Consider the following 22,373-nt stretch of genomic DNA (forward strand, 5'->3'; position numbering starts at 1 on the left):
TGCAGTACCCTCCAGCCGAGATCCCCCAGGTGCATGGGAAGAACCCCGGCGTAAAGGGACTTCCAGTGGGGACCCTCCTCACCTCTGGGTGGAAGGACCGACCGCCATGGCGTGTCGGGACGGTGTACAAGGGCAAGGAAGTGGAGGATGTGGAGTAGCAGCCCATACAGATACCTCCTACTTGCATCCCTGAATGGGACTGTGGGTAGCGATGAGAGACGGCTCAAGTCGTGCGGACACGGCTCCCGGAGAAGATTGCGGGGTCTGGGCCCGACCAGCAGCTCGGCCTGAGTCGGTCCACACAACTGAGCCGCACCGACAGCCACTGAGGTAGGGCAAGGGCCGGCCAGGACGCCGCCCTCCGCCTGAGGAGGGGATTCCCGGCCTGAGGTGACCATGTTCCAGACTCTCAGTAGGTCCTGATAGAAGCCGGGCAGACTCCGCAAAGCCGCACGGCTGACACCCGCCGGTGGTAGCCGCATGTCTTCATGAAGACAGCAGCCCCTCCGGAGGAAGAAAGCCGCCAACACGTGCCACCTGGGAGGGTGCTCGGCTTACAGGAATCTCTGCAGAGTCCTGAGGCGGAGAGCCGCCAGCTGCGTTCGGACGCACACCAGCGACTGTCCGCCCTCTCCCACTGGGAGACTCAAGACCGCTGCGGAGACCCAGTGTTTCCTGTTGCCCCAGAAGAAGTCCACTAATTTCCTCTGCAGTCTTGCAACAAACGGGGCAGGAGGGGCCAAGGTGACCATCTGATACCACAACATGGAGGCCACCAGCTGGTTTATGACCACCACCCTGCCTCGATAGGAAAGCACCCTGAGAAGGCCTGACCAGCGCCCCAGCCGGGCCATGACTTTCATCTCCAGGTCCTGCCAGTTCGCCAGCCAGGTCTCCCCAGAAGGACTCGGGTAGACTCCCAGATAGAGGAGATGCCTAGTACCCCACTCGAAAGCTCTCATCTCCTCCGGCAGGGAGTCCACCTGCCACTGACCCACTAAGAGTCCGGAACATTTCGCCCAGTTGATCCTGGCGGAGGATGCTGCCGAGAAAATGTCTTGGCACCCGCGCATCCTCCGCAGGTAATTGGGATCTGTCATCATGAGGAGTACATCATCGGCGTAGGCCGAGAGGACGACCTCCATGTCCGGTTCACGCAGAACCAGACCTGTCAGCCTTCGCCGTAGGAGGCTCAGGAATGGCTCGACACAGATCGCGTACAATTGACCGGACATGGGGCATCCCTGACGTACTCCTCTCCTGAAGGGAATGGGTGCTGCCAGTGATCCATTGACCTTAACAAGGCACTCTGCGGCAGAGTAGAGGAGCCGAACTCGGGCCACAAAGTGTGGTCCGAGCCCAAAGGCCTGCAGAGTGCCCACCAGGAAACTGTGGTCTACCCGGTCAAACGCCTTCTCCTGGTCAAGAGAAAGAAACGCTGCCGGGGTCCCAGTCTCCTGGTACAGGTGGATCAGGTCCCGTACTAGGTGGACATTGTCCTGGATGGAGCGGCCCGGGACTGTGTAAGATTGGTCAGGATGAATCACCTGTCTCAGTACTGAACCAAGACGGTTGGCCATTGCCCGGGCGAAGATCTTGTAGTCCGCGCACAAGAGGGAGACCAGGCGCCAGTTCTTTAGCAGGCGAAGGTCTCCCTTCTTGGGCAGCAGGACCACGACAGCTCTCCGCCATGAGAGGGGCAATTCCCCGGTGGCTAGGCTCTCCCCTAGAACAAGGCTGTAATCGACCCCCAGGACATCCCAAAAAGCCTGATAAAACTCCACACTCAGACCATCTAAGCCAGGGGATTTACCCCTCCGGAGTTGCCGAAGGGCAGCAGACAGCTCCTCCCCAGTCAGGGAGGCGTCCAGACGCGCTGCGTCATCAGGGCTGACCTTTGGCAAATCTTCCCAGACCTTACTGCACGCCCCCGCATTTGACGGATCCGGTGAGAATAAGGACCGATAGAAAGTGCGGACTTCTTCAATAATTTAGTCAGGATCCGTGATGGAGGAGCCATCAGCAGCCAATAGCTCCACCAGCTGCTTTTGAACTCCCCGCCACTTCTCCAACGAGTAGAAGAAGGGTGAGCCGCGGTCCAAATCTTGCAGCATTTGGATCCGCGACCTCACATACGCACCTCGGGACTGCTGAAGCTGCAGATTCCTGAGTGCGTCCTTCTTCTCCTGGTATTCCTGCCACGTTTGATGGTCTCCACCGGTTGAACCAAGACGGGTCTCCAGGTCAAGCAACGCTCTCTCAAGCCGCTCAATCTCAGAGTCCCGCCTCTTTGTCGACCCCCTAGTGTACTCCCGACATAAAAACCGGATGTGGGCCTTGCCCACATCCCACCACAGCCGTAGGGAGCAGAACTCTCTCCGTCTCTCTCTCCAGGCGGCCCAGAACGCTCGGAATGAATCATGGAATCGGCTGTCCTCCAGCAGCCGGTTGTTAAAGTGCCAATACCCGGATCCCACCCGAGGTTGCAGAGGAGTAAATTCCATCCACACAAGGTGATGATCCGAGCACGACACCGGCCGCATGGAGGAAGCCGACACGCGGGAGACATAAGCCCGAGAGATATACAGGCGGTCTATCCGGGAACCCCCCTCTCTCGATCTTCTGGAGAAGGCGCTAGAGTCGGGGTGAAGATTCCGCCAGCTGTCCACCAAGTCAAAGGAGCCGACTAGCTCTTTTAACTTTTTCGCTGATGCCGGGTCGCGTTGGAGGCCCGAGCGGTCCTCCACCTCGAGGGTACAGTTGAAGTCTCCCCCGAGGATGACGCAGTCCCCAGGATCGATGGAACCCAGCAAGGCGGACAGCTGACAGAATAGGTGCGTCTGCATCACCCCGCGCCTCGGAGCGTACACGTTGATAAAATGTAACGGTACACCATCCAGGCGCACAGCCAGGTGGAGCAGACGGCCGGGCACAACATCTTGGACTCCTACGATTTCTGGCCGGAAGGTTGGGGCCAACAGGATCGCCACCCCACTAGAGTTGGAGCTAAGGTGACTCATGTAGACCCCGCCCTGCCACTCCAGGAGCCAAGCGGACTCGTCCCCCGGGGTGGTATGGGTTTCCTGCAGGAAACTCACCGCGTATCTCCCGTCCCTGAGGACTGAGAGATCGTTATATCTGCGGAGAGAGCCCCTGCTACCATTTACATTGAGACTAGCTATGGTAAGCTTCATGTCGGAAGCACACTAGGCCTCAGCACCAGTCCCCTTCCCACTGAGAGCGATGGCGCCCTCAGCCGCACTCTCCCGAAGAAAACCGAGAATATCCTTTGCTTTCCGGGCCCGACTGCTACCATCGCTACCCTGTGACCCACCATCTCCCGAAGGAGCGAGGCTGCTTTTCATCCAGGAAGGATTTCAGCTGCCGCCTGTCATTCCCTGACACAGCATTCCTCTTCCCCTTCCCCTTCCGTCTGAGGATGACCCTCAGGGACTTCACCAGCCTCGGCATGCTAGGCCAGCGAAGCGAGGCTAGTTTAGGCCGATGCTTTGCACCAACGGAGGAGTGAATAAACTCTCTGATCTCCTCCACAGGTATCAATGGGGACTTCTCTGGAGGGGTGAGGATGTCCATTGTCTCGCTGTCAAATGAATCCCCCTCCAACCCCTCACTGCAGACAGATCCCCCACCGTCCTCCTCAGGTGGTGTATAAGGTGGCTGCCCCTGTAACCTACACTGCACAGTGGGTACCTCCCCCATACCTTCCCGCTCCACCGTCGCAGCAGTCTTACCCACAGTTGCGACGATGGAGGGAAAATCCCAAGGGACTCCCTGCAGGCCATTAGTTAATGGGGTCGGCATGCAGGTTACATCACCCTCCCCAGGAGACAGGCATGAAGGGGACCCCAGCAGCTCTGGCCCAATGGATTCACTGGCAGCCTGATGCTGACTGTGAGAGAGCCTGGTCTCCTCTCCACCTGTACTACTTAATACATTTGCCTCCAGGGAGGCGCTGACTGCTAAGTCCTGGGTGGAGGGCTCCAGGTCTGTCTTAGGCGTGCAAACAGGCCCAGCACTAGCTTCATGCATAACCACACCACCCACCCCAGGACTGGTATCTACATCTGGGGATTCAGGGTTAGACACAACTCCCACCTGGATCCCCACCCCTTTCTGGGACTCCCCCTCATCTGCATTCTCTACCCTCTTGGGGGAACAATCCCATCTCCTCTTCAAGCCGGAGGAGCACACAGGTGCGGAATTCACCGACAGCGCGGTACTCTCCGCTCCTATCGCCCCGTCCAACCGTACGCTTCCCCGAGTCTCCCCCTCCACCTCAAGGCAAATGGGCGTGAGCTCTGCGGTCTCGGGGGCCGACTTCTTCACGTGTTTCGACTTCTTCCTCGCTTTCTTGCCCCGCCCGGACTCCACCCCGTCCCTCGCCTGAACCTCCCCACACGTAGCCCCAGGATCACCCGCCTGAACCACAGGGGTAGGAGCAGACGTAGGAATAGGGGCAGGGTTAGAGACAGGGTCAGGGGCAGGAGAAGGGGTCGGCACAGGTGTTGGAGCAGGGATGGGATCAGGGGCAGAGGTAGCTGGGGCACTGGTTCCCGAAGTGGACTCTCTGGGTTTTCGGGTGCTAGGACAGTCCCTCCGAAAGTGCCCCACCTCCCCGCACGCATGGCACCGTGGGCGCTCAGAGCTCCAATACACCTGATAATCTACCCCCCCGTGCCGGACAGTAAACCGGCCCTCAACTTCATCTTCCCGTTCCAGTTTCATGAATACCTGTTGCCGGAAAGAGATTACGGTCCGGAGGGTGCGCCTCCTGAATTTGTGCCTGATGGCAGTTATCTCTGACCGTACTTGCCCCAAGCGGGCCAATGCGGGAAGCAGGTCCTCGTTGGGGATGAAAGGCTTTACGTGACCGAGGACGATGCGTTGTGTGGGAGCTGTCACTAGCTCCATCTGTAAAAAGATGTTCTCCACCGTGATCCCTCTACTGAGGGCCCGATGCACCAACTCATCATTCCTCAGGTAAAACACCGCCTTCCCGAACTCCTTCTCAGTGGCCAAAACACCATCTCTCCCCAACAAGTCCTCCATGGCCTCCGCGCACTTTTCCAGGGTAGTTCCAGTTCGCAAAATACATTGCACCCCGCGTTCAACTTTCACCGTCCGAAACAGGGCGTTGTCCGAGGCCGGAGAGGCAGCCGCCTTTGCATAACTCCCCGCAGGCCTGCGACTCCCTGTAGACTGGTCCGGCATGTTACTTGTGTGTCCGAACCGAGAATGATACGGTGGTGCTGGTTATAAAGTCTCGGAGTGACTTGAGTAACTGGCGGGAAAAGTTTGTACTCGACGGTACCTTGCTGGCCCAATGCCAGAAATTCCAACGCCAGGAAAGGCTCCGTGAGTCCTGTAGAAACTTCCAGGCCGTGAGAGGTCGAGACGTCTCAAACAACGGTTCAGCTCCAACACCGAACGAGAATCCCGACGATAGAGATGGAAGGAGGTTGCCTCGATGTCAGTGGGGACAAACAACGTTGTTTGCCTCCGGTTTTGGGAGCGAAACTGCTTCAAGGCGAGTTGCCAGCGGCCACAGCTGGGTGCTACGCAGTTCGAAGCCGTAAACGAACCCCGTCCAAACTGGCAGAAAAACTCCAAACGAAGCTTCCACTCTAAACCAGCCGCTCACTTAGAAGTTCAAGGGACGTTGGAAACCAATTTCCAAGCCATTCAAGACCTTCATAAAGTAGTTTTTTCCCCGATTTCTCCCAGCGCAATCAGAACAGCGCCACTCTGTGTCTGACCCCGGGAGTGTGTGATGGGACGGTGAGGAGGGAGATTCACTCTGTGTCTGACCCCGGGAGTGTGTGATGGGACGGTGTGGAGGGAGATTCACTCTGTGTCTGACCCCGGGAGTGTGTGATGGGACGGTGTGGAGGGAGCTTCACTCTGTGTCTGACCCCGGGAGTGTGTGATGGGACGGTGTGGAGGGAGCTTCACTCTGTGTCTGACCCCGGGAGTGTGTGATGGGACGGTGTGGAGGGAGCTTCACTCTGTGTCTGACCCCGGGAGTGTGTGATGGGACGGTGTGGAGGGAGATTCACTCTTTGTCTGACCCTTTTTTTTTATTATTACAAAATCCTTTATTACAACTTTCGGTGCTATACAATATATACAAAACAGTGGCAAACACAATTACTGCACTACAAATAGACAATAGACATTACCGGGAGTGTGTGATGGGACGGTGTGGAGGGAGCTTCACTCTGTGTCTGACCCTTTTTTTTATTACAAAATCCTTTATTACACATATCAGTGCTATACAATATATACAAAACAGTGGCAAACACAATTACTGCACTACAAATAGACAATAGACATTACCGGGAGTGTGTGATGGGACGGTGTGGAGGGAGCTTCACTCTGTGTCTGACCCTTTTTTTTATTACAAAATCCTTTATTACAAATTTCGGTGCTATACAATATATACAAAACAGTGGCAAACACAATTACTGAACTACAAATAGACAATAGACATTACACCAGAATGTTGCCATCCCTGGGAGTGGGTGATGGGATGGTGTGGAGGGAGCTTCACTCTGTGTCTGACCCCGGGAGTGTGTGATGGGACGGTGTGGAGGGAGCTTCACTCTGTGTCTGACCCCGGGAGTGTGTGATGGGACGGTGTGGAGGGAGATTCACTCTGTGTCTGACCCCGGGAGTGTGTGATGGGACGGTGTGGAGGGAGCTTCACTCTGTGTCTGACCCCGGGAGTGTGTGATGGGACGGTGTGGAGGGAGCTTCACTCTGTGTCTGACCCTGGGAGTGGGTGATGGGACGGTGTGGAGGGAGCTTCACTCTGTGTCTGACCCTGGGAGTGTGTGATCGACGTTGTGGAGGGAGATTCACTCTGTGTCTGACCCCGGGAGTGTGTGATGGGACGGTATGGAGGGAGCTTCACTCTGTGTCTGACCCCGGGAGTGTGTGATGGGACAGTGTGGAGGGAGCTTCACTGTGTGTCTGACCCCGGGAGTGGGTGATGGGACGGTGTGGAGAGAGATTCACTCTGTGTCTGACCCCGGGAGTGTGTGATGGGACGGTGTGGAGAGATATTCACTCTGTGTCTGACCCCGGGAGAGTGTGATGGGACGGTGTGGAGAGAGATTCACTCTGTGTCTGACCCCGGGAGTGTGTGATGGGACGGTGTGGAGAGAGATTCACTCTGTGTCTGACCCTGGGAGTGTGTGATCGACGTTGTGGAGGGAGATTCACTCTGTGTCTGACCCCGGGAGTGTGTGATGGGACGGTGCGGAGGGAGCTTCACTCTGTGTCTGACCCCGGGAGTGTGTGATGGGACGGTGTGGAGGGAGCTTCACTCTGTGTCTGACCCTGGGAGTGTGTGATGGGACGGTGTAGAGGTAGATTCACTCTGTGTCTGAGCTGTTTTGTTCCCTTCTGGTAACGGATTCCTCCCCTCCATATGTAGTTTGGTGTGCGGCATCATCGCTCGCTCCGCTGGACTGTTCCAGAACCCGAAGAGGATCTGTGCCTGCGACGGTGTGACCCTGTGGGAGGAGCGCGACCGGCCAATCGCGGGGCCCGATCGGAAGAAGCCCAAGGAGGCGCCCACGGCCAACCTCTGACCTCTCACCACCCCATATGCCACGTGGTCAGGCCTGTGACCATCGACCACAAGCTTCTGAAGTTCACCCCTGCCCCCTGATGGAGCTTGCATCCCTTTCCCTTACCCCAGAATCCCCTTGCTCTAATGTTCAGGCACCTTCTTCTCCGACACATCAGGGTTGGCTTGCTCAGTGGGCCTTGGAGAATGCTTCTTCCCCACCGGCTGTGCTTGGTATCGGGTCCCAGTTGTCGTTGCCCCCCCCCCCCACCGCTCATTCACTTCCGGTTTCAACACGTCGTCTCCAAACCTAGCTTCTCAAAGTCAACCGAAGGGCAGCCTCTGATTGGACACCGTGATGGGACCAATGAGAGGTGACTTCTCATTCGGGAGTGGAGTTGTGCCAAACAAGGCCTGTCCTCATTGGACGATCCCTGCCGGGCTGCGCTGGCCACAGGATTAAACTGATCCAGGGTAGAGCTGTGAAAGAAGAAGTCCCTTGGGTGCTGGGAGGCAGGCAGGGGTCATCCCCTTGTCAGGACATGTCTTTGTTGATTTGTCCCCTCAGGGAAATCTGCCACATCTTGTGAGCCTCGATTAAAGAGTGTGATGGTTTGAATGCACCTCCTCGCCCGTTCCTTGGTCAGTTATTTGCTGGCGGGCAGACTCCTGCTCCCTCTCGGTGAGAGTCGCACGTTTGCCCCCTCCCGCTGTGCTCTGCCCCCCCAGTACGTTTCTCAGAGGCGGTTGTAGGCGGAGGGGTAGCCCATGTATCACGGGATAGGCTGGCCCCCAGACTGCTTGCCTGCTTCGTGGTGGGGTGGGGGAGGCGAATCTTTCGTGTCAGGGAGAAGGCATTCGCAGTGTCCCATCGATCTCCCCCACTCCTCGTTGTGCCATCGGCACACAGTTCGTGGGATCTCACTGTGCACAGAATGGCCATGGTGTGTGCCAGGTTGCCAGGGCTGGCGAGGAGGGAACGCTGCGCCATGGGAGAGTCAGCGAGGAAGGAGGGAAGGCTGCGAGTGGGAGGCGGTGAAGAGGGAGCGCTGCAGGAGGGTCCGTGAGGAGGGAGCACCATGCCTATGGGGGTGACGGCGAGGAGGGAGCTCTGCTTGTTGAGCGCCGCGGGGAGTGCCGGGGCTGCGTTGGGGAGAGAGCACCGAACCGCGGGAAGGGTGGCGGGCAGGGAGCGCCGGCGACAAAGTGAGACCATCTACAGCACTTAAAGGGTTAAAACAACCTTGGCCGTCCTGACCACAGTGCACGTTCACGGTGCCCGAAGAGAGGCGCTGCCGGCCCCTGTGCCAAGCAGGAGAACAGAGAACATCCGGGTCCCGGTTAAGGCGGTGGGACACCCAGGCCAGAGTGAGGATCGAGCTGCACGTCCGACACGCAGAGAGACTCAGCCCAGCTCTGCTCCGATGTCTTACGGCTCCAAGTTACAACAGAGTCACGGATTGGAAGTCTGTAGCTCATTGCTAATGAACCGCCAGTCTGCTGAACGCCCACACGCCATCTCGCCCAAACATTTTACTTCTGCCATTGTGCCTGCAGCAGTTTCCAATGCCTGACACCATTCACTTGATCTGCAAATTACAGAGAGAAAGAAACACACATTTAAAGTGCTGCTGGGTTGTCAGGCCGGGTAAGAACTTCCTGCTCACAGCAGAGGCTGCTCCACACAACTGTAAGATAAAATTTGAGAGAACGTTTACAGGGAGACGTGTCTCGGAGCCAGGCGCTCAGCGAAACCTTCGCACCGACAACGCAGGGTGTATCTGTGCAAATACAGTGTTCAGGCTCTCCCCACCCTCCTTCCACTCCGAATGAAGATGCTTGTTATCCTTCCTTGTGGTTGCGTCTATGTGCTGTGCAAGACAGGTTGCAGAATGTTACCTCGCAGTACAGGCCCTTTGGCCCATCACGTGCTGACCTTCTAACCCATTCTGAGATCAACTCTTCCCTCCGTTTTTCTGTCATCCACGCCTCCATCAAAGATTGACGGCTTTGCGGCCGAGAGTGTGGACAGCAGAAAGGTACATGGGGCAGGTAGCGTTGAGGAAACAGAGTCTGCAGAAGGACTTAGAATGGGCACAGAAAAGGCAGATGGAATACAGTGTAGGAAGGCGTATGGTTGTGCACTTTGGTAGAAAGAATAAAGGCATAGACTGTCTTCTAGGTGGGGAGAGCATTCAGACATCAGGTGCAACTTGGGGGTGCAATGTTAGCATTCATGTGGAGAGGACTAGAATACAAAAGCAAGGATGCATTGAGGCTTTATAATGCACTATAGAGGCCGCACGGAGTATTGAGGGCTGTTTTGGGATGCATATCTAAGCAAAGATGTGCTGGCATAGGAGAGATCCAGAGGAGGGTCACGAGAATTATCTCGGGAATGAAAGGGTTAACGTATGAGGAGCCCTCGGCCTGTGCTCACTACACTTTAGAGGACTGAAGGGGAGATCTCAATGGAGCCCACAGAATATTGAAAGGCCCATGGTGGAGAAGACGTTCGGTCTTGTGGGGCAAATCTAGGTCCAGAGGGTAGAGCCTATGAATCGGACGTCCCTTTAGAACAGAGTTAAGGAAGGAAGTCTTCAGCCAGCGAGTGGTGAACCTGTGGAATTCATTGGCACAGACGGCTGTGGAGGCCAAGCCGTGAAAGTGGAGGTTGGTAGGTTCACGGTTGACCAGGGCATCAAAGGTTAAGGGGAGAAGGCAGGAGAATAAGGTTGAGAGGGATAATAAATTAGCCTTGATGGAATAGCGGAGTCGATGGGCCAGGTAGCATAATTATGCTCCTCTGGCTTCTGGTCTCCAGAACCGGGGAGAGTGGGTTCCAGGGCCAGGCGAGCTCTTTGTTCGGAACGCAGAAGAATGAGTGGTGACCTTCCAGAGATGGTTTAAACTATGAGGGGCACATATAAAAGGTGACTGGTTCCCCCCCTCACCCCCACCCCCAGGGTAGGGAGTACAAAACCGGAGGGCATAGATGTAGGGCGACAGTGGAAAGATTTAAAAGAGACCCTGTGGGGCATTTCTTCTCATGCAGAGGGCGGGTAGGATATGGAACGAGCTGCCATTGGTGCAGGTGCAATAATATCATGTAAGAAGGACATTACTTTGATAGGGATGTGGGCAGAATATGGGAAATTGGGACCTGCTGGGAGGCCGCCATGTCTGGCAAGGATCGGTTGGGCCGAAAGGCACATATCCCTTCTGTGTTGATCTGTGACTCATCTCCTCCCTTTCTCAACCATCTCTCAATTTTGTGTTTTTCCCCGATCCCGTCAAGTGATTACTTCATGATTTCAGGATTACAATAGGCACTCTGTTTCTCGGAAAGGATCCCCTCTACAGGAACTATGTTTTCTGTTTTGAGATCAAATTTGGCAACGTGCAGGGCCAGCTGCTTTGGCTGGCCCCTCCTGTTGACACCAAGACTGGTGTATGGAAAATAAATCTCGACTTGCTGGGTAATCATGTTCCTCATCACCGCTCCGTGACCCCTGGGACAGAGAGAGGGTGAATCGGCCAGGGTTCCTGCTCCCCGTCATTGACCGGTCACGGGTCACCCCTGGGTTAGAGGGGGGGGGAATCAGCAAAGCTTCCTGCTCCCCATCATTGGACATACCCTCTAATCCAGGCAGCACCTTGGTGAACCTCCTCTGCACCCTCTCTGAAGCTTCCATGTCCTTCTATACACCATGTAAGGTCTAACCCGAGCTGCCCCCACTACCATGTGATTCTTGAACTTGATTCCCCAAACTAATGGAAGGCCAGCACCATGCACCTTCTTAACCACCCTATCAGCCTGAGCAGCAACGGTGGGGGCTGCACGAATGCCGACCCTCAAGATCCCTTTGTTCCTCCATTAACCCCGCAATCAAAACCAGGTTCGACCTTCCAAAGTGAATTGCTTCGCACTTGCTCGGGTTGAACTGTACCTGCCACTTCTCAGCCCACCTCCGCATCCCGTCAAAGTCCCATCATAACCCTCGACCACCTTCTACGCCATCTACAGTACCATGAACCTTGGTGTCACCGACAACATTATTAACCCACCCTTCCTTAAGAAGGGTTCGGAAATGCTTGCTTTTATTAGGCAAGAGGTTATGCTGCAACTTTGTAAAACTCTGGTTAGGCCACATCTGGAGTATTGCATACAGTTCTGGTTACCTCACTCTGGGAAGGATGTTGCATAATTTAGAAAGCATGAGCTATACTGAGAGGCAAGACAAACTTGGGTTGTTTTCTCCGGAGTGTCGGAGGCTGAGGGGAGATCTACAGGATTATGAGAGGCATAGATAGAGTGGACAGGGAGTATCTGTTTCCCAGGGTTGAAATGTCTAATACCAGAGGGTATACATTTAAGGTGAGAGGGGGGATGTGAGGGGTAAGTTTTTTACTCAGAGAGGTGGCAGATGGAATTCAACCCAGATAAGTGTGAGGTGGTCCATTTCGGTAGGGTCGAATTTGAAGGCAGAACCTAGTGTGGAGGATCAGTGAGATCTTATGGTCCATGTCCATAAGACACTCAAAGCTGCTGCGCAGGTTGATAGTGTTGTTAAGAAGGCGTGTGGTGCATTGGCCTTCATCAAGAGCCAAAAGGTAATGTTGCAATAAGACCTTAGTCAGACCCCGCTTGGAGTACTGTGCTCAGTTCTAGTCACAAAACTACAGGAAGGATGTGGAAACCATACAAAGGGTGCAGAGGAGATTTACAAGGATGTTGCCTGGATTGGGGAGCATGCCTTATGAGAATACGTTGAGTGAACTTGGTCTTTTCCCCTCGGAGCGACGGAGGATGAGAGGTGACCTGATAGAGGTGTACAAGATGATGAGAGGCATTGATCATGTGGATAGTCAGAGGCTTTTTCCCAGAACTGAAATGGTTAACACGAGAGGGCACAGTTTTAAGGTGCTTGGAAGTAGGTACAGAGGAGATGTCAGGGTTAAGTTTTTTACTCAGAGAGTGGTGAGTGTGTGGCTGCCGGCGCTGGCGGTGGAGGCGGATACGATAGGATCTTTTAAGAGACTCCTGGATGGGTACGTGGGGTTTAGAAAAATAGAGGGTTGTGGGTAACCCTGGGTAATTTTTAAAGTAAGTACATGTTCAGCACAGCTTTGTGGGCCGAAGGGCCTGTAATGTGCTGTAGGTTTTCTATATAGAATTTGTGGGTATTAGGGATAGATAAGATGATGATGTGAGGGGTAGGTCATCTCTCAAGAGCCTGATTGAATTCCGTGAGGATATGACAAAGCACTGATGAAGTCAGAGCAGTGGATGTGGTCACGATCTATGAAGGCATTTGATAGGGTTCCTCACGGTAGGCTCATTCAGGCAGTCAGGAGGCACGGGATCCAGGGAAACTCGGCTGTGTGGATTCAGAATTGGCTTGCCCAGAGGATGGAGCATCTTCTGCCTGGAGGCTGGTGGCCGGTCTTGTTCCACAGGGATCTGTTCTGGGACCCCTTAGAATCACAGAATCTTTGTGATTTTTATTAAAATAACTTAGACGAGGAAGTGAACATAGAAGAGTGCAGCACGGGAACAGGCCACTCGGCCCACATAATGGTGCTGTACCAGCTACAAGGCAAATGAAAAACACCCAGACACTAATCCCTCCTACCTACCTCCATCTTACTCACATCCATGTGCCGATCTCTCAGGTCACCTCTCATCCGAGGAGAAAAGGCCGAGTTCACTCGACCTGTTCTCATAAGGCATGCTCCCCAAACCAGGCAACATCCTCGTAAATCTCCTCTGCACCCTTTCTATGGCTTCCACATCCTTCCTGTAGTGAGGCGACCAGAACTGAGCACAGTACTCCAAGTGGGGTCTGACCAGGGTCCTATATAGCTGTAACATTACCCCTCGACTCTTAAACTCATTCCCACTATTGATGAAGGCCAATACACTATATGCCTTCTTAACCACAGAGTCCATCTTTGCAGCAGCTTTGAGCGCCCTAACAAGGTGACCCCCGTTTCACAGCGAGAGGGGAGACATAACACTGACTTTCCGAGCCCCGTGCCCGATGATCTCAGGCCTCCGGGCACACAGCCGGCTCGCTGCTTCCGATCTTCCGTCTCCCGCGGCACCGGCACCGACCCCGAGTCCGCCCGCCCCCAGAGCCACGAAATCCCGGCACCCTGAAGACGCGCTCGTCTTCCAGGCCGCGTCCTTGGCGGCCGGTCGTGAGACTCCGGGTCCCATTCCCGTAAAGAACCGAACTCCAGGTCGGGGAGAAATAGAGATATTAAAGATAGAAATGAAGCTGATACCGAAGATGCAAGCCGTTAGGCGCCATCGTCCCCCAAAGCTCCCCTGTCCTCTCCCTGACCGATCCGACCATCCCCTCCCGTCCTTCACGTGTGTATAGAATGCCTGCGATCCTGCTTGCCAGGATTAAGTTGGCATAGCCGGGGTGGTAGTGGCTATAAGCTCTCACTACCCATAAAGTGCGTCACAACTGTGGCGGGACTGTTTGCCCTGACAGGAGGAGGGGGCACCTTCAAACCAGCTGCTCCGTTAGCCTGGGGAGGCAGCACACATGGGAGAAGAGATTTAAAACCTCCTCTGCCTTGCGAAAGGCTTCGGGAGTAAACCCCAGGGAAGAAATGCACGTCCCTAAGGCGGCCTGGTGTTCATTTAATGTCACTCTGGCTTCTCCCGCAGTTCGGCCGCCGTCAAAACGCTATGCCCGGCATCCCTTTTGACGGCGGCGTCTGGACCGAGGGAGTTGGGGGGTGGGGGCGGACCGTGAAGCCTGGGCTTCATCCACCTGCCCAGGATTTGGTGGCGCCGATCTCCTAGACCTAGGGTGATGGGCGAGTGGCGACGGTGGCAGGCATGAGCTGGTGCTGGGAGCCACTAGCCACAGACCTGCTCTCAGGCGGCCAAGGCGGGACAGTCGCGCTCTCCTCATGAGGCAAGGGCTGTGTTCCCGGGGGACGGGAGCAGCCTTCTTCTGGGGCCGCACTGCCCCCCCCCCTCACTGGAAAGGGTGTAAGCTGAAGAAAGCTTGCCTCGCCTTATCCTGTATTTCGGGGTCGAACTACCTCAAAAGCCACAAAAGAGAGGAGCAACGCGTGAGGCTGAGCAAGCTCTTGTGTTGGAGCCCGGAACGTCGGGAGATTCAGGGACGACACGGAGGGGCGAACTGCTCGTGCACGACACCTGCTTCAGAAGTACAATTGCAGTGCTCAGTGAGACTGGTGAAATGACAGAAGGTAGGGGGCTGGCGACATGTTCTCCCGGAGTGGCGAGAGAAAGGATGAGGCTAGAGATACTGGAGTTGGCTTTGCCATCAGGACCACAATCATCAGGGACCTGTGGAGTCCCTCACCAGAGGCATCAACCATAATGAGGTAATGAGGCTGCCTCCTTTCAGATAATCAATGGGATATTTTTTTTTTAATTTGGGAAATACTTCATCTATTTGTAGCCGTCATTCCTTGATACAGTTCAAGGTCGTGCATTGGACGCATAATGTCAAAGGACAAATTGGAGCCCGTATATTTTCCAATATTGATCCTATTTGTGATAGATGTAATATTGAGGTGGCTACTTTAACACATACGTTCTGGACTTGTATTACGTTGGATAACTTTTTGTGTTGGCGCGTGGCCAAGTGGTTAAGGCGTTCGTCTGGTGATCTGAAGGTCGCTGGTTCGAGCCTTGGCTGAGGCTGCGTGTGTGTCCTTGAGCGAGGCACTTAACCACAAGCTGTATCGGCCTTTGCCCTTCCTTGGACAACATCGGTGGCGTGGAGAGGGGTGACCCCCAGCTTGGGCAACTGCCGGTCTCCCATTAAAAAAAAACCTTGCCCAGGCTTGCGCCCTGGAAACTTCCCAAGGTGCAAAACCGTGGTCTATCGAGACTAACGGAGGCCTACACACACTACACACAGATAAATTTTGGAAAGAAGTCTTTAAAACTTTATCAAAAGTCTTGAATTTGGATCTTCAACCGAATTCATTTACAGCAATTTTTGGGATCATCCAATCGGAAGCGGGAGATATTCCTGTTTCCGCTCAACGGATGATAGCTTTTACAACTTTATTGGCTGAGAGCCATTTTGCTTAACTGGAAGGATTCTAATCCGCCTATTATTGATTGGCTTTCCTCCATTATGACCTGTTTAAGTTTAGAGAAAATAAGAAGTCGGTCTTTTGATAGGTCCTTTAAACTTGAGGAAACTTGGCGACCCTTTCATTCAATGTTTTCATATGCCCTTATGGCCCTTCCAGTTAGTTGCCTTTTCGAAGTGTTGGACTTCCGTTTCTCTTGCTCTCACTCCCAGGTGGACAACAAGCCCCAGCCCTTGATGGTCCCCCCCCCCACCCCCACATTGGTAGAAGCTAGGCGGGCAGTCAACCAGCTGCAGGCAGGTAAGGCCCCTGGCCCAGATGAGATCCCGCCAGATGTCTTCAGGAAGGCAGCAGTCCCGGGAGAAAGCCTGTGTACCACGACGTCAGGGAAGCAAACATCATCCACCCGTACAAGAACAAAGGGGCAGGGCATCGGGTGGATCCCTCTCCTGAGCTTCGCAGGGAAGATGGTGGCCCGTATCAGGGTTGCCTCTCGCCTCCTTGATGGCGTTGCCCCAGAGGAGCCAGTGCGGTCTCAGATCTAACAGAGGGACCATTCCCTTTGCCGTCAGGCAGACCCAGGCACGGGTCCAGGATCTCGACACCCTGTTGGTGGGCCTGCCGAGGCAGGCTGCCCCCACCCCAAAGGCTGGTCGGACAGGGTCATCGAACACGGCTGAACCCCCGACCCCTTTCCTAGTAACTATGCCGTCCAGCCGGCTGTTTGCCACGGCGCTGTTCGTTGCTCCCTCACGCTCCGGTGCGGGACCCTACAGGACTGACGGACGCCCCTTCGACCTGCGACGCCTGCAGGCCGGGGGCAACAGTACGGGGGCCCCCCTTTTGCAGGTGACTGCCCTCTTGCCGCCCGCGGCCGACGGGACCTGCAGGGGCTCGCTGACCGCCTCGCTGCGGCCGCAAGAAAATCCGGCCCAATCGGACCCTCCGCAGGCCACCCCGACAGACTCACCGGCGAGGTGTCGCCTCGACTGGAAAGACTGTTTGGGGCCCCGGAATGGGAGCGGGGGAGGCAGGAGGAACCCTACCCCTGGCGGGGTGGTGAAAGGATGGGGGTGAGGGTTAGGGTTAGGTGTTAGATCTCCCAGTGGGAGAGCATTTTGGAGACGGTGACTACAACTCCCTGGCCTTGGACTGGACTAGGAGTGGGAAACAATTTAATTGATAGTGGAATGGATGGCTTCATTGCCAAGTTTGCAGATGATATGAAGATTGGTGGAGGGGCAGGTAGTGTTGAGGAAACAGATAGGATGCAGAAGGACTGAGACAGATCAGGAGAATGGGCAAGAAAGAGGCAAATGAAATAACAGCGTTGGAAAAGGCTCGGTCATGCACTTTGGTAGTAAGGGCAGATTTGTGGGACTGTTTTCTAAACGGGGAGAAAATCCAGGGATCTGAGACGCAGAGGGACTGGGGAGTCCTTGCGCAGAACACCCTGAAGGTTGACTTGCAGGTCGAGTCGGTGGTGAGGAAGGCAAATGCCGTGTTAGCATTCATTTCTAGAATACAAGAGCAGGGGTGTGATGCTGAGGCTTTGTAAGGCACTGGGGAGGCCTCGCCTTGGGTATGGTGAACAGTTTTGGGCCCCTCATTGGAGAGGGTCCAGAGGAGGTTCCAGGAATGAAAGGGTTAACCCGCGGGGAAAGTTTGATGCCTCTGGGTCTGTATTCGTGAAATGTTCTGCACCTTCCCAAAATCTGCCTCCCGTTCTGGTCCTCAGGTCCCCAATGGGGAGATTCCCGGGACTGACCCCTTCCCCCCCCCCACCCTCACTCACGTTTGCCCCTCACGCTCCGGGTTGCGGGAATCAAGCAGTGTTCCGGTCAGCGTTCACGTTGAGACATCTCCCGGCCAACTTCCCCAATCGGTCTGACCACCAGGTGGTTTCGTCACCAAGGGAGGGGAGGGTCACCACGGGACCGCCGGTTCTTAAAATGCGGCCCGGCCGGTCAGTTCCCGCTTCAGATCGGAGCAGACGCACCATGCAGGGCGGTCTACTCTGCCCGGCGCTCCTGCTGGCCCTGGTCGTTGTCGGTGCCTCTGGCGCCGGACCGGTAAGTCAGTGCGCGGGCGAAAGTGATCTGCGGGAATCGGCTGCGTTAAAAAGCGAGGCCAAAGCAGCTTTCTACTCCCTGCCACTGCCCACTGACCGCGGGGTTAGAGAGGGAGAGAGAGGGGGAATCAGCCAGGGGTCCAGCTCCCCATCAATGCCCCAGGGGTCCCCCGGGTTAGAGAGAGGGGGAATCAGCCAGGGGTCCAGCTCCCCGTCACTGACCGGTCACCCCTGGGTTAGAGAGAGGGGGAATCAGCCAGGGGTCCAGCTCCCCGTCACTGATCGGTCACCCCTGGATTAGAGAGAGGGGGAATCAGCCAGGGGTCCTGCTCCCCGTCACTGACCGGTCACCCCTGGGTTAGAGAGAGGGGGAATCAGTCAGGGGTCCAGCTCCCCGTCACTGACTGGTCATCCCTGCGTTAGAGAGAGGGGGAATCAGTCAGGGGTCCTGCTTTCAGTCACTGACCGGTCACCCCTGGGTTAGAGAGGGGGGGAATCGGCCAGGGGTCCTGCTCCCCGTCACTGACCGGTCACCCCTGGGTTAGAGAGGGGGAATCAGCCAGGGGTCCTGCTCCCCGTCACTGACCGGTCACCCCTGGGTTAGAGAGAGGGGGAATCAGCCAGGGGTCCCGCCCCCGTCACTGACCGATCACCCCTGGGTTAGAGAGAGGGGGAATCAGTCAGGGATCCAGCTCCCCATCACTGACCGGTCACCCCTGGGTTAGAGAGGGGGGGAAATCGGCCAGGGGTCCTGCTCCCCGTCACTGACCGGTCACCCCTGGGTTAGAGAGGGGGAATCAGCCAGGGGTCCTGCATCACAAGTGACCCCTGGGTTAGAGAGAGGAGGAATCAGTCAGGGTTCCTGCTCCCCATCAATGCCCCAGGGGTCCCCTGGGTTGGGGGGGGGGGGAGGTAATCAGCTGGGGTTCCTGCATCACTGACCAGTGACCCCTGAGTTAGAGAGTACCAGCAATCGTTAAAGTTCGCCCCCACCCCTGGGAACATTGGCGCTTGGTTGCGACCTTCAGGTTAGCCCGCCGGCGACCTACAAGGCTTCCTGAAAGGGCGGAGGCGGCTGACATCCGATGCTTGGTTTCAGGCCTGGGACCTGACCGGTTGCTGGACCAACCAGCTGGGGTCGACGGCGGATATCAAGATGGACGATAGCGGGATCCTGCGTGGTACCTACAAGTCAAAGGTTTCCAGCGTTGGGAAGCAGGTCCAAGGAGATTTGATCGGGTACCAGCTTGACTTCGACAAGCCGACCTTCGGGTTTGTGGTAAAGTGGACCACAGGTAGCTCCCGACATTAGCTACCCGTAACTGTCCGTACCCCACCCCGCGCCTCCCTCGCTCCGGCGAGCTCTCCCTCTGACCCCGGGTGCAGGCGCGCCACAAACGTGGGCTGGGCAGAACTGAGGGAGCGCCGCAGAGCGGGACGGGCGGCGAGGAGGGAGCGCCGCGCTGTGGGGGGGGCGGCGGAGAGAGAGCGCCAGACCGAGGGGGCTGAGGAGGGAGCGCCGCGCCGTGGGAGGGGCGGCGAGGAGAAGCGCCCGTCAGCTGTCAGAGTAACAGACCCGACATTAAGTTGAAATCCTCTCCGTGCCCAGAGTCGGTCCGGGGAAGTGTCACGGTGTGGACCGGACAGATGTTTGACATGAACTCCTGCCAAACCTTAAACGCGATGTGGTTGCTCCGAAGAAAATCCTCGGCCGACGGCAACTGGGGGGCGACCCGGTAAGCGATGAATCCTTTGTGTCTCTTCACAGTCGCGCGGTCCAGACTCCTGGCTCCGAGGGAGCGCCGCACCGTGGGCGGGACAGTGAAGAGGAAGCTCTGTACTGGGGGACGGGCACTGATAGAGGAGAACCGGTGGTGGAGAGGGAGGGGCGGTAACAAAATTAAATTTCTGCAGCGGGTGTGACACCCAGGGCACCCTCCGGTGGTGAAAGGCGCGACAGATTTAGACGGGTACCACTTTGGAAGTGCGGCGGCTCAGCAAGATTCAGCTGGGGTGCAAACGGCTGGGAAATTGTCCGCACCGGGAGAGAGCCGTAAGCGTCCAGAAATCCAGGAGCCGCGGGCTTTGTCCCCGGTCCACCGTGACTCACCAGGTTACTGCCGGGACTTAGAGAGGATGCCCGTAGCTGCAACTGCCCTTGCCCTGGGAGTGTGTGATGGGACGGTGTGGAGGGAGCTTCACTCTGTGTCTGACCCCGGGAGTGTGTGATGGGACGGTGTGGAGGGAGCTTCACTCTGTGTCTGACCCTGGGAGTGTGTGATGGGACGGTGTGGAGGGAGATTCACTCTGTGTCTGACCCCAGGAGTGTGTGATGGGACGGTGTAGAGGGAGGGTCACTCTGTGTCTGACCCCGGGAGTGTGTGATGGGACGGTGTGGAGGGAGATTCACTCTGTGTCTGACCCCGGGAGTGTGTGATGGGACGGTGTGGAGGGAGATTCACCCTGTGTCTGACCCCGGGAGTGTGTGATGGGACGGTGTGGAGGGAGATTCACTCTGTGTCTGACCCCGGGAGTGTGTGATGGGACGGTGTGGAGGGAGATTCCCTCTGTGTCTGACCCCGGGAGTGTGTGATGGGCAGTGTGGAGGGAGATTCACTCTGTGTCTGACCCCGGGAGTGTGTGATGGGACGGTGTGGAGGGAGATTCACTCTGTGTCTGACCCCGGGAGTGTGTGATGGGACGGTGCGGAGGGAGATTCACCCTGTGTCTGACCCCGGGAGTGTGTGATGGGACGGTGTGGAGGGAGATTCACTCTGTGTCTGACCCCGGGAGTGTGTGATGGGACGGTCTGGAGGGAGATTCACTCTGTGTCTGACCCCGGGAGTGTGTGATGGGCAGTGTGGAGGGAGATTCACTCTGTGTCTGACCCCGGGAGTGTGTGATGGGACGGTGTGGAGGGAGATTCACTCTGTGTCTGACCCCGGGAGTGTGTGATGGGACGGTGTGGAGGGAGATTCACTCTGTGTCTGACCCCGGGAGTATGTGATGGGACGGTGTGGAGGGAGATTCACTCTGTGTCTGACCCCGGGAGTGTGTGATGGGACGGTGTGGAGGGAGATTCACTCTGTGTCTGACCCCGGGAGTGTGTGATGGGCAGTGTGGAGGGAGATTCACTCTGTGTCTGACCCCGGGAGTGTGTGATGGGACGGTGTGGAGGGAGATTCACTCTGTGTCTGACCCCGGGAGTGTGTGATGGGCAGTGTGGAGGGAGATTCACTCTGTGTCTGACCCCGGGAGTGTGTGATGGGACGGTGTAGAGGGAGGGTCACTCTGTGTCTGACCCCGGGAGTGTGTGATGGGCAGTGTGGAGGGAGATTCACTCTGTGTCTGACCCGGGAGTGTGTGGAGGGACGGTGTAGAGGGAGTTTCACTCTAACCCTTTCTGCCTGCCTCACGACTCCCTGTTTTGGGATTACTGGGTGGAAACGCTGATGTTACCCGGACTCCGATGTGACAATTACATAAAGTCACCGGGGGGAGGGGGGGGAGTGAAGTGGGAATTCTCCAGCCTGGATCACCGTGTGAAAGTTGGTGAATGTTCCCGGTTCCACCTGACCCGTGTCTCTGATCACCTGTCTCTTTCTCGGTTGGGAACAGGACGGGGCTGGACGTGTTTCGGCGCTGTGACGAGAAGTGTGGATCCGCGCACCGAGACGCCGCGTGGGGAGGTTAGCGGAAAAGCGAGTCCAGCGCCGGCCCCTGGGTGGCGCAAGTGTGTCACCGAGCACTGAGGGACGCGGCAGACCCACTGATCGTAATTTCACTTCTGTATCTGTAATCTCACTAAAATAAATCAATAGTCATCAGCTTCCGGTGTTCTCTCGGTGTCTCTCCCATATGGCGCGGGGAGGGGTGGGCAGCTCATTCAAGATTGCTTTAATGTCATTTCCAGTACACAAGAGTTAAGGAGAAAGAAGTAATGGTTATTCCGATACAGCACAATAAAATAAAGAACACAATAGGTGTTATAAATATATAATTTTCTAAAGGTTAATTTGCAAGTTGAGTCAGCGGTGAGGAAGGCCTGACGATCATTTCGAGAAGATTAGAATATAAAAGCAGGGATGTAATGCTGAGGCTTTACAAAGCACTGGCGGGCCCTCATTTGGAGTATTGTGAGTAGGTTTGGGCCCCTAATCTTGACGTGCCGACACTGGAGAGGGTTCAAAGGAGGGTCACAAAAATTATTCCGGGATTGAGAGTCCTGTCATATGAGGAGCGTTTGATGCCTCTGGGCCTGTATTCACTGGAATTCAGAAGAATGAGGGGGTGACCTCATTGAAACTTATCAAAAGGCCTCGATAGAGTGGATGTGGAGAGGACGTTTTGTATAGTGGGGGAGTCTAGGACCAGAGGGCACAGATAGAGTGGATGTGGAGAGGATGTTTCCTATAGTGGGGGAGTCTAGGACCACAGGACATAGATAGAGTGGATGTGGAGAGGATGTTTCCTATAGTGGGGGAGTCTAGGACCAGAGGACACAGATAGAGTGGATGTGGAGAGGATGTTTCCTGTGGTGGGGGAGTCTCGGACCAGAGGACATAGATAGAGTGGATGTGGAGAGGATGTTTCCTATAGTGGGGGAGT

General features: G+C 55.9%; 1 protein-coding gene across 2 annotated transcripts in view; it reads left to right on the forward strand.

Moving 5' to 3' along the window:
• Nucleotides 1-8,217, forward strand: part of LOC132383997 (copper chaperone for superoxide dismutase-like) — a 39,234-nt gene extending 31,017 nt beyond the window's left edge. For both annotated transcript variants that reach the window (XM_059955252.1, XM_059955253.1), the window contains exon 8: nt 7,460-8,217. In XM_059955252.1, the coding sequence (XP_059811235.1) occupies nt 7,460-7,616 (157 nt within the window). In that variant the 3' untranslated portion in view covers nt 7,617-8,217. The remainder of the gene's footprint in view (nt 1-7,459) is intronic.
• The last annotated feature ends 14,156 nt before the right edge of the window (nt 8,218-22,373 follow it).

This window comes from Hypanus sabinus, chromosome 31 (genome assembly GCF_030144855.1).
Source record: "Hypanus sabinus isolate sHypSab1 chromosome 31, sHypSab1.hap1, whole genome shotgun sequence".
Classification (NCBI taxonomy): domain Eukaryota; kingdom Metazoa; phylum Chordata; class Chondrichthyes; order Myliobatiformes; family Dasyatidae; genus Hypanus; species Hypanus sabinus.